Source organism: Haliotis rubra, unplaced genomic scaffold, assembly GCF_003918875.1.
Source record: "Haliotis rubra isolate DU_JTF1 unplaced genomic scaffold, ASM391887v1 Scf10, whole genome shotgun sequence".
In the NCBI taxonomy this organism is placed as follows: Eukaryota; Metazoa; Mollusca; class Gastropoda; order Lepetellida; family Haliotidae; genus Haliotis; species Haliotis rubra.
In genome coordinates, this window is record NW_025764892.1 from 1,843,053 (window position 1) to 1,855,984 (window position 12,932).

Below are 12,932 nucleotides of genomic sequence, written 5' to 3' on the forward strand. Positions count from 1 at the left end.
TCAAAGTGCTATTATTATTATCCCTGACAACCCAAGCTGCCTCTGAGGTGCTGGAAGGTTAACAGTCACATGACTTATCCCACTGGGTACCCATTTTCTGCTGGTTGAACATAGGCAATGACTTGGCTTATGTCACCAAATCCTAATGACAGGTCATAAGTCACTGGATCAATGGGGTTGACAGGCGACCATCACACAACTAGAATCTTGCTGAGTGCAATGTTGAACAACAAACTTTCTTGAATAGAGTTTAGTCAGCAAGTTTAATGTTAGCATCAGGTGTATTCACTGAATTGAAAGCAGGCTGGAACATTGCTGAGTTCGGCTTTAAAAAACAAGCAGTCTCATAGATTATATGTGAATTTCATGCTAAACAACAATTTTACTATAAATAATTTTGAGCACATTACAAAGTACCAAATTCCATTCACCTAGAATGCTCATGGTGCTAGGTTATTACCAAAGGATCAATGTGCAATCATTTTCATTCTCATCTCCCTTGGGACCCGTGAAGATCCGGGGTAGAATAGGTCTTCAGCAACCCATGTGCTTGCCATACAAGGCGACTATGCTTGTCGTAAAAGGCGACTAACGGGATCGAGTGGTCAGTTTCACTGACTTGGTTGACACATGTCATCGGTTCCCAATTGCGCAGATCGATGCTCATGCTGTTGATCACTGGATTGTCTGGTCCAGACTCGATTATTTACAGACCGCCGCCATATAGCTGGGATATTGCTGAGTGCGGCGTAAAACTAAACTCACTCACTCACTCATCTCCCTTGGAATGAGTGAGTGAGTTTGGTTTTACTCCGCTTTTTGCAATATTCCAGCAATATCATGGCGGGGACACTAGAAATGGGCTTCACACATTATATAGCTCCCTTTGAAGTATACGACCTTGGCTTCCTGTGAGGTGCTAGAAGGTTAACATTCCTGTCACTATCACATCCTTTTCGGTCCCCATTCCTGTGTAAACAGAGGCACATTGCGATTAAGACCGAAATTACTTCATGTGCTAGTGTCACATTATCATCTCATACCAGGTGCCCATTCACTGCTGGGTGAACAGAGGCATATTTCGATTTCGAACTTGAGTGAAGTGACAATACATGTACCACATGTGCTTCTGTTTGGGGCAGGACTGAAGTCCCAGAGACCCTCATCTGTCAAACTGTCAAAACACAACCTGATCTTTGACATGTGTAACATGCGCATTTACAGGTGTTAAGTTATTTTCCCCCTTCAGTATATATATTCTATTTTCATATGACAAGCAAATTAACCAAGGGTAGAACTTATTTGAACTACCAAAGGAAGACATGTGATGGCTTCTCATTGCTCAGCTTTGTATTTTAAGGCACCTGGTGACAATCAGCTCATGAAACAGTCTTAATGTTTCATTTTAAACATGACATTTACCCATATAAATGAAAGTTGCCTCTGTGGTTCTACATGTTTTCTCCCAGATGCCACTCATCTGTTGGTAGTTGACCTGATGCAGGACTACACAAAGTGTAGTCATTCTGTTGTATATTTTATTTACAACTTGTCATAGCTTCTTAGTGCTGTCTCTTTTCTTACAATATTGGTGCATAATCAAAACCATTTCAAGTTGAAACCATTATGGTTAACATGATTATGTACCGTATTTAACATATTTAGAGCCATCTCTCCAATAAATGCCTCCCTAGAAGTATGGAGTTTTGTTATCAGGCGTACATCCTGTTAATTTTTCACAAGCTAGGCTTCCAGTCGCTTGACAAGAATGTCTGATCCTTTTACCTATTGTTTGACAGTTTTGTGATTTTAAAGCTCTTCCTAATTAACACTACTTCACCAGGGTATCCTGATAAGCACCATTTTAATTAGCTAAGTGTACAGGGGCACTAAATATGTCAAATACGGTATGTATATGCATATTTTATTACTATTTTTGTCACTACAAGAACAGGAAAATCTGAGAAAGTGGCATTGAAAGTGATGCCATAGATTTGGGCATCTGGATCTAGACCACTTTGGCACTTCCATTTTTGTGGACACCAGGCTGAGTGGGTTTGGTTGCTGACTTTGTGGGCTGCAATCAGGGGCCTCACTCTTAGTCTGGTTTGATTGAAAAATTCACTTCCTGTTCTTGTGTTGCTGTCTGTTTCATGTACTTAAGTTGATGTTTGTTTCATGTACTTAAGTTGGTGTCTGTTTCATGTACTTAAGTTGCTGTCTTTAATGAACTTAAGTTGCCTTGTTTTATGTACTTAACTTACTCTGCTTTGTGTACTTAAGTTGCTGTATGTTTCACATACTTAAGTTAAGCTGTTTCGTGTACTTAGTTTGCTCTGCTTCATGTACTGAACATACTCTGTTTAATGACCTTTCTTGGTACACCCTGACATTTTACAGCAAACAAAAGTTTACGATGATCGTATAGAGTTCATCTACCAACTACTACTACTTCATGCAACCAACTACAATGCATGTACCTAGAGTATAAAGAGGCTTTAGTTTGTGAAGGCTGCACTAATTTTAGTTAATTAGAACCCCAGTTCATTATACGCATTTGGACTGTTATATCTGTCAACATGGTTCATTATACTGCATGTAGCAATGAATATCATGGAATTCTAACAGTAACAAAACATTCTCTGTTATGACTATTATCTATGCATTGTGTGGGGTACATGTTAGTATGCCGTCAATCATGGGTCATGGTATGTTTTTAATAAGGGTATCTATAAAGTGGTATCTTTTGAAATGGTGTCTATGCAGTTGTATGGAAAGTGGCATCTTTTTGAAATGGTGTCTATGCAGTTGTATGGAAAGTGGCATCTTTTTGAAATGGTATCTATGCAGTTGTATGGAAAGTAGTATCTTTTGAAATAGTATCTGTGCAGTTGCATGGGAAGTGGCAGCTTTGAGCTCAAGGGTGGAAATCCATTTACATGAGTACAGGTGTTTACAGGATGCTAAATGTGAATATATTTTGCAAATCACGCTGTAGATAGGGGTTCGAATCCCCAGATGGGAACAGTTTGTGAATCCCGTCAGTGGTGTCTCAGCTTTGATGTTGCCTTGGGCTGAAGATAGTCTTTGATTCATGAGTCCACTCTGGATAGTATCCATGTATTTGTATGTGTATACCTGTATGTGTATACCTGTATTGCTGTAGAATGATTGCATTCTTGAGAAGCAGTATCCACTCTGGATAGTATCCATGTATTTGTATGTGTATACCTGTATGTGTATACCTGTATTGCTGTAGAATGATTGCATTCTGGAGTAGCAGTGTCCACTCTGTTCATTGAAACCAGACCACTCAATCAACCCCCATTCACAGTGAGGGTATGACATCTAATAAAACAGGGTGACAGACCATTGGTTCAAAACGTACACACATCACCCTGGTGATCTGGATTGGTTCTCAAAATTTGTAATTTTTAAAGCACATTTATCATGTCACTGCTCTAATTTTCATGCAGTTCTGGTGAAATTGTCATAAAATGTTATTTTCTCACAGTGTTGCCTTTCTGTCATACAGATGTCCAGAGTAAGTGAGATATGTGATCATTGTACCCATAAGTATATGGGGCATCAAACCCTGATTGTCTCAATGAAGCCAACACCTTGTCCACAGTGCTATCATATCTTCCTGTGTGGGTCAAACGTGTTATGATCTTTACAACTCTGATATTGCTCAGTATCCCAATCAACAATGACACAAAAGTTCCATTTGGGATTCAGTATTCTGTATGTTTATTTATACATAAGTTTTGATAATCTGTCTTTTCCAAAACTACCTTGCTTCTTAGCATGCACATTTTCTCATGTTGATCTGGAATTCTTTACAAAATTAAAAAAAAAGGTTCTCTATTTTTGTCATGGAAAATGTTAAAGTATCTGTTCGTTTACGTTTCAACTCAGTTCAGTTCACAGTTTGTTTCAGAGTGATATTCTTTTGAGAAATATTTTGTGCCTCTTTAATCATTGTAAGACACAGAGCTACACCAGCTTGTGTAAGAGTTATTGTAGTTATCTGACCTGATATTTAGAAGGTAACAAGTGGGCAGAACGTTTTCTATATTCACAGGTACATAACTGTATATTGTTGGTTTGGATTTCTCTGTAACTTGTCAAATGCAATAAGTAAACATGCATCTTAACTTTTAACAACTTTGTGAGTACATTTGCATGTCCATCTACGCAAGTACTTGCACATCCAGCAGCCCTACTGTAAAAATGTGGATTGTACAAAATGTAAACATTTGCAATATTTTATACCCTGTCAATGGTAAAGTTTCTGTTATTTCATTTCAGTTTTTTTACTTGTTATATTTTTCTACATTTTCTTTTAATAAATGCTTTTTTAGTCACAAAATTGTTTGTATTGATTGAATTTCTTGAGATAAACTGAAGCACACTGTTACATCATACATCTATGTGATTTAAAGAGTGAGGGCATGGATACCAGAAATGGGCCGATTTAAAGAACTAAAGTCCTTTTGAACAACTTGCTCCTCTGGCACCACTCAGTGAATGTTGATATTTAATTCTATTTGTTGAACACTACAAACTCCAGGGCTAAGGGTGAACAATCCAATCTGCTATCACCAGGAATACTGACTGACTGACTGACCGAGTTTGGTTTTACACACTCATAATATCAAAGGTAATACTCGATCACTGGATTGTCCAGTCCTGGCTTGATTAGTTTCAGGCCACAATCATATGGCTGGAATGTTGCTCAATGCTAGGTAAAACAAGTGAGTGAGTGAGTTGGGTTTTACACTGTTTTTAGCAATATTCCAGCAACATCACGGCGGGGGACACCAGAAATGGGCTTCACACATTGTACTCATGTGGGGATTTGAACCCGGGTTTTCGGCGTGACGAGCCAACGCTTTAACCATTAGGCTACCCCACCGCCCCCACCAGGAGTACAAATGCGACGATCAGTGAGAGCAAGACTTACTAACAGCTTTGTGTGACAAGATACAAGAATCGTATCATGAGTTTATGTATGGTTTAAAAAGTAATACAAGTTTAAAACATTTAATATCAAGTGTTTGCCACTAATATGGCAATGTCCCCCGCCGATAAAGAAGAATGAAATATTTATAACATATTTACTACTTTTTATTTTGGGTCACATACAAGAAATGACTGGTGTCTGCGTAATCGCCAATGTAGGCTGTCAACATAATTGAAGACATTGGGTGCAATGTTTCATGAGATATCGTGTTAACAAGGGTTTGAAAAGTGGTCAAAGTTTCGTGGTGGTCTTTAGGATAAGGTCAAGGTCACCCAAATCAACTGGTGTCAGCATAATCCCCCAATGTAGGCTGTCACCAAATTTGAAGACATTGGGTAAAACAGTTCATGAGATATTTCGTTAAAAGAATCGTGAATGCTGAATACATAGTCCCCAGTTTCGCGTTGCGGTGGGGGACAGGGTAATGTCTATATTAATTGTTATATTTTGTAGCTTTATACTATTAAACTTGTATACTATGTTGATCCTATGCAGCTTTTAGACTTTAGAATACAGCTATTTCAATGTGAAGTTTAAATGCCATGCCACCGGAAAATGTCACAATAACTGACATGTCATAATTTTATTACTCTGTCACAGAAAAATGACAAGGTTTAGTACAATTATCTTAGCTGTGCATAAAACTACAGCGCTTACACCTCAGAACCTCTTGTTTAACCTAGGGCAGTGGGGTTGCCCAGTTTGGTTGTCACGCTAAGGGTTCGATTCCCCACATAGGTACAATGTGTGAACCGTATCTCTGGTGTCCCCTGCCGTGATATTGCTGGAATATTGCTAAAAACAGTGTAAAATCCAACTCACTCACTCACTTGTTTTACCTAGCATTGAGCAACATTCCAGCCATTTGATAGTGGCCTGAAACTAATCAAGCCAGGACTGGACAATCCAGTGATCGAGTATTACCTTTGATATTATGTGTGTGTGAAAGAGTTAATTCAAACAAAGACATCTATATACATACAATCCCCAAGCACAATTAGGCAATAACACACAATAACAAACATGTGATAATTTTATTGTTCCAATGGTACACAAATATTGAAAGTTCATGTACAATGATATCAACATATGTACAAAAATGCAAACAAAAATATACAAGGTGTGTAAAACAGCACCTACACCATGGCTACTCTTTAAAGCATTTTGTATCAGATCATGTACTTGGTATAAACATAAAAGTGTACTATACAAAAATATTTGTTGGCCCTTCTGGAAGTCAATTGGAAGAATACTTCCATTCAATATGAACAAGAATAAACCAGCAGACATGATGTTTAAATACTATATTTACCATGCTCTAGTAAGTATCTTCACTTTAGACCTGACTGCAAGTAATCTGAGTGAGCTCCCTGTACTAAGCCAGAATGCATGCATGACACTCATATATTCTTGTGTATAATACATGTTATATACTGGCAATACTGCTATGTAAAAGTGGTTTATGAACATACACTGTTTAACTCATTCAACCTGAACTGAATACTCTAACTCTGGTTTTTCAATACTCTGTCAAAAAAACTTGTGAATGTCTTTAATCAGCTCCTTTTCAGGACACTTGATCCAGCTCACAGAGCAATGCTATTTTGCACAAACGCAGTAAGATCTGATGTGTTTCATAACTATCAACTCTTCATTTAATTAAGTTTTGCATGATAGATAGGCAAATTCTGAATGATCTTCAAGATATATGAACTTCATATAATTAAACTTATATCCAACATCCATATTTCATTGCTTGATGAAACAAGAGTTATCAGAATCCCCTCACAAATTTGAAAGAACAAATCATCTGAGAGTTACTTTAAGTCCAAGTTGATTTTTTTCATAACATGAGGTCTGATTTTCAGAATTCACTCCGATTCTCCAACCCCAGAGAGGCGGTTGGGTAGCCTAGTGGTTAAAATGTTTGCTTGCTACACTGAAGACCCATGGTCGTTTCTCCACATGGGGACAATGTATGAAGCCCAGTGTGTCCCAAGCTATGATATTGCTAGAATATTGCAATAAGCCGCTTAAAACTAAGACTTACTCACCCCAGAAAACTCAAGCTTCTTTCCTGGTTTCAGGATTCTATTCCACAACATGACCTTAGCACTACGATGATCGAAGCCTATGGTAAAGCATGGGAGTTAAGATCACATTAATGCTAAGTAGTGTTGGGAATTGGTTAAAATCTCATAATTGATGATTGGTTCATGACTAACGAGCAATCATAGAAAATAATTGGTCAGCGTAATTTTTCACACTTTCCTGTCCAGGTTGTTATTGCAGATAGCAGTGTATGAAATAAGGCCTGTCCGACCGCCGGAGATGGGCTAGATTTCTGCCGGACGGTCCAATTTTACAGCTAGTCAGCCCGATGGACGTGTGAAAACAATTCTTCAGATAACGTGTCCACTGGTGCTGTCTATTTAGGATTTAAGAAGGTCTGGTTAAATCTCTTCTGGGCTAAGTTTTTGAAGTTACCAGCCCAGATGTCTGGCTGGGTTTTTGGCTTATTTCATACAATGCAGATAGGTATAAAGAAAAAAACGTAGTTATCAGTCGTTTTTATATTTTATGTTCCATTTGCAAATTTCACATCCAATGTAAAATTATGCAACTTGCTACTTTAAAGTGATGACTTATATATCATGAACATAAACTTACCTGTCTTCAAGAAATATTCAGTTAAGTGTTTCAAAAACTAAAACAGTAGTTCTAAAATCGTTTGTATTCGATTATGAGAAAACGTGATCAATTGCTTGGTCATTTGATCATTGCGACCAATCTTCGATGATTTTAATTAATCGGAACACCACTAGTGCTAAGATCATATTGTGGCGCATTACCAGATCGCACTAGCTCAACAAAACATGACTATATGAAAAATTTCAAAACACTCCGAAAACACCAATGTATCACTAGGTTGAAAGACAGTGGAGTACAATGACTGATTTCAGTATCAATGCATAGAATCTGTAGGACAGATGTCAGTATTTCTGTGAAACGTTTTCTGCATGGTACTTCAGGCATTAACAACACAGCATCCTAAAATATATATAAATAAATAAAATGCAAAAGGAGCCCAAACTTGACTAGAGTTGAGTAAATGTAAATTTGCCCAATCAAATTAGATTTTAGTTGGGACTCCATTCTAATTTATTCTCTTTGGTCTGGGCGACAGACAATCAACATCTAGACTTTTCCACTTCCGTTTGGTGTATTTTTGGCTACACTGTGCTCATGCTAACACAGCACCTTGCCACACCCCTCTATTTCCTTATAATGATGAATCACACAATCTCTTCACACGCATCCATCTCAAAAGTTCGACCAGTAAAGCGGCCTTCACACGACAAAATAAAGTTTTGAGAGTGTGAACATTCCAACAACTCGCCACCAACGCCACCAACAGCAATTTCAGAGTTGTCTCTATTCTCGCCAACTTTTCCATCAAACCTTTGGTGTTATCAAACTTTTGTTTGACGTTTGAAAAGTTGTCAAACTCGTGTTGTTCAGAAACAACCAATCGCAGTCAACAAAATTGTCACATCACCACACCGATAAAGCCATTGCGCTCAAAATGACACGAAAGTTTGACAACATGTGTTTGACGTGAGAAAACGTGAATTTGACAACTTTTAAAATGTAAAGAACATGTGTTGTCAAACTTTAGTTTGACATGTGAAGGCCGCTTAAAATGTATTACGTGTGATAAAAGCAAGGAATGACTTCATATGATTAGGTTTAAGTACTGCATAATCTTTACAATTCACCATATTTATTAATTTAAAATTTACTAAAACATCTAGTGAAATTTGCTTGTTTTACCTGTATTTACTTGCTAAATATTGTCAACTGTTTTGTATGAAGAACATTCATCATTATCATACCTCGCTCATAAATGTCGCTTTCTGATTGGCTGAGCGCTCTTCTATTATTTTCAATGTACCCCGCTTACAAGCGAGTAACATTTCAATGTACCCCGCTGTCAATGGCAACTCATTTGGTACTTCGAGGTAGTAATTCTTTATCTCGAAATTACATTGAATCACGTATGATGTACGGAAATTAGAGATGTTTTGGGAATGCAAATCGAGGGAAGGGAGATAACTCTAAATCTGTTTTTCTTGTCTGCAAAATCTAGAGATGGCTACAAAAACATTTGTACTCGTGCTTCCAACAATTCAATATTAACATTAAGGTGTTCGGTAAGATAAATACGTTGTTCACTGGTCCCTCGGGGCCCATGGGTTGATGTACCCTCGATGTTTGTTTATGTTTATGCCCCCCTCGTGACCAGTGAACAACGTATAATGTCACACTGCTCACAGAAGGTCACCATTATGCTTGTCCTAACAGACTGACCGCCAGCTGATCAGGCTCTCGGACTTTATTTTCTGCGAGGGCAGTGGGGTAGCCTTGTGATTAAAGTGTTTGCTTGTCACGCCGAGAAGGCCCTGTTCGATTCCCCACATGAGTACAATGTGTGAAGCCCATTTCTGGTGTCCCCGCCGTGTTATTTCTGGAATATTGCTGAAAGTGGCGTAAACCCATACTCACTCATTTACATGATTGCACATTACATTACTTGATGAAATCAGTCACTGGATTTTCTAGTCCTGACTTGATTATTCACCGATCCGACTCATATTGCTTGACTATTGCTGGGTGTGGCGTTCCATAACAAACAGAACAGTGACTACAGGAAGGGATGCTGATCAGTGTCACAGTAAGTGCAGTTTCTCCATCCACTTCTTGACACGTGAATCCCCCTTTTGTACTGTGATGATGCATCTACTGTTGATTGCGTGGTCACTTGGAGGCTGAGCCAGGGTCAGTTTATCATTCAACTGGAAGAAATGGACATAATCAGTATGGTCATTTGTTTTGAGAGTGAGTGAGTGAGCTTAATTTTCCCCAAAATTAATAGCAATATTATAGCAATATCACGGCAAGGTACACCAGAAAATGGGCTTCACACATTGTACCCATGTGGGAATAGAACCTGGGTCTTCAGCGTGACGAGCAAATGCTTTAACCACTAGGCTACCCCATCGCCCTCTCAGTCGTTTTGTTTTGCACTGTGAAAATCTGTGAAGAAGTGGTGATCCCTAATTTGTTTCGCTCAGTATATATATAGAAATACATTTGAAAATTAACATGACAAAGATATACAACATGAATATACACCATTTGTAGCACTTAACTAGTCTGGAGCCAATATTGGACTGCAGGTATCTTGATTTTAGCAGAGAACATTTGTCAGTCTGTATTTTCACAGACTACAGGCCACGTTTAACACTTTGTAAAATATTAGTAAAATCTAAATATTTTTTATATTTGTATACTTATCCTGCACTACTTACTTCCTGCACTTATTGCTTACGGCTCGAAAAGCGTGGTTTGCCAGATGATGTCAAAAAGACGTAGAACTGCAATCACTTCCTGGTCTCGGCTGCTACTCGTCTGCGTATGCGTCACCGGAAGGTGACGTCAGCCACCTCAGATTATTGCCAGAAATCCCACAGATGGCAAGAGTAAGCGGGGAGGTAGCTGATAGCACAGGGTGGGCCCTTATCATAAGTAGTGCAGGATAAGTATACAAATATAAAAAATATTTAGATTTTACTAAATTTTTAACTAATCCTGCACTACTTACTTCCTGCACTTTATCCGGCAGGCTGGAAGGTGGGCGTGTCATCTGAGGGATCGCCTCGCTTACGTAATAGCAGCCCGTGCTCGGGAAGCGTTGGTAATGCGCCTATAACAGAGAGCGAATTAGCGAGTGACGATCAGGTAGTGGTAATTCGCAAATAAGACCGCGTCTTAAATGAAAAGAAACCACTAATTTTAAAGCTGGCGAAGCTTAAGGAATGCAGTAAAAAGCATGGACTTGAAAAAACAAGGATAACTCCTTAACTGACATACCTAGTTGTTTCTGAAGAAAAACAACTCATTCCCCATATGGTGGTCCGTGGGAAGGAAAACACAAGGCAGGAGGGTCACTTTCTTCGGGGAATGGCGGGTTGCTGAGCAACCACCAATGGTCCGAACTGTGGACATCGTTAACGTCCTTGACAGCCATGTCACGCAAATAATGACTGGCAAAAACTGTGTCTGACCGCCAAAACAACCTTGCATAATGGATGACACAGTGCAGCAATTACTGTGAAGTGCCATAGTCGAAGCAAGTGCTCGAATCTCGTGGGGATGAGAGGACGTAGGAGGGTCCAGCCCAGCCGCTTTATATGCCTGAAGAATGGTTGTTTTTAACCATAAGGCAATTGTGTTTTTGCTGACATCTGACTGTGACGCCCGGGACAGGGGAAGAAATAACCGTTTCCTTGTACCACAGATGCCTTTGGTGCGATCAATGTAAGTTTTTAGCGCACGAATCGGACATAAAAGTAATTCAGCATCGTCTTCAGAGCCAACAATAGATGATAACGGCCCCATGGAAAACTGTCGATCAGGTTGACCTGGTAGTTGTTTTTTAGCGATGAAATCCCAACACAGACCTAAGTGCACAGAACCATGACGACGACGTTCAAACTTGACCCTAGTCACGTCAAGGGCGTGAACCTCACTCACTCTAGCTGCAGTCGCTAATGACAACAGAAAAGCCGTCTTCCTGGATAAATCAGTGAGAGAAGCGTTATCAAGAGGTTCATAAGGTGCACCACAGAGATGGTCTAAAACAGTGTTGAGATTCCATGCCGGTGGACGAAACTTCAACTTCTGGTCTTCAAGTCTGAATGAGCGAAGCATGGCCTGTAATTCTGGGATTTTGAAAATCCTTCTGTCAGTGGGAACCGCTAAAACGGAGCTAATTGCCGCCAAATACGTGGCAATGGTGCCTCCCTTCAGACGCCTGGACGTTCGGAGATAAAGTAAGAAGTCTGCTATGAACTGAGGAGACAATTTCAGCGGATCCTGCTTCCTGGTAACACAAAAGCGTTCAAACGACTGCCACTTGTCATCATACAAATGTCTAGTAGAAGTTCTGTGCGCCGTCGCAATGGCTCTGGCTGCTCTAGCCGAAAACCCCTTAGCACTCAGTGCTTTCTGCAAATGGTCCATGCGTGCAGATTGAACCGATCTGTAGCAGGATGCGGAAGACGGCTGTGAGGGTGCACGAGAACGTTCCTCCACGTGGGTAGAGGGAAGGGATCTCCTACCACTAGACTTTTTAGAACGGGAAACCAGTTCCTGGCCGGCCACCAAGGCGCGACCAAAATCAGTCGTGGGCAAGTTGTCTCCTTGACTGTTGCGAGAACTTTGGGTAATAGAACTGGTGGCGGAAATGCATACGCGTGAAGTCCCTCCCACGATAGGCTCAGAGCATCCACCGCCCAAGCCGCTGGATCCGGGACTGGGGATACATACACTGGCAGTTGATGGTTTTGGCTGGTGGCAAACAGATCTATGTTTGGAGAACCCAGTGCGTGACTTAGGAGAGTGAAGGCCTCCTTGTGTAGCATCCACTCCGTGGGAGCAACTCTGTCGGGTCTAGACAGAGCGTCTGCTAGTATATTGCGGCACCCCGGAATATGCCAAACTCTCAACAGAATGTGGAGATCGTCGACCAGTTGAAAGAGCCAAAAAGTCTGATCGAGAAGAAACTGTGAGCGTGTCGACCCTTGCTTCCGTATGTACCATACCACCGTGGCGTTGTCCGTGGCCACTAGAAGACAAGCACGGCCTCCTACTCTAGACTGTTTATATGCCAGTTGATGTGTTGACCCGACCACAGGCCGGAGGCTGTCTGGTCGTGTAAGTGAGCGCCCCAACCCTGGAGGGAGGCGAACAGTTGGCAATCCGGAGGCCGCTCTGTCAAAGACGTTCAATGGGCGAGTCCACCAAAGAAGATAGCGATGTAACTGAGGTGGAAGGCAAAACC

At 40.3% G+C, this 12,932-nt stretch overlaps 1 protein-coding gene across 6 annotated transcripts in view; it reads right to left on the reverse strand.

Annotated features, from left to right (window-relative positions):
• Positions 1–7,751: 7,751 nt before the first annotated feature.
• LOC124255551 (mitogen-activated protein kinase kinae kinase bck1-like) overlaps positions 7,752–12,932 on the reverse strand; it is a 30,744-nt gene continuing 25,563 nt past the window's right edge. For all 6 annotated transcript variants that reach the window (XM_046689635.1, XM_046689852.1, XM_046689500.1 and 3 more), the window contains one exon: positions 7,752–9,882. In XM_046689635.1, the coding sequence (XP_046545591.1) occupies positions 9,757–9,882 (126 nt within the window). In that variant the 3' untranslated portion in view covers positions 7,752–9,756. The remainder of the gene's footprint in view (positions 9,883–12,932) is intronic.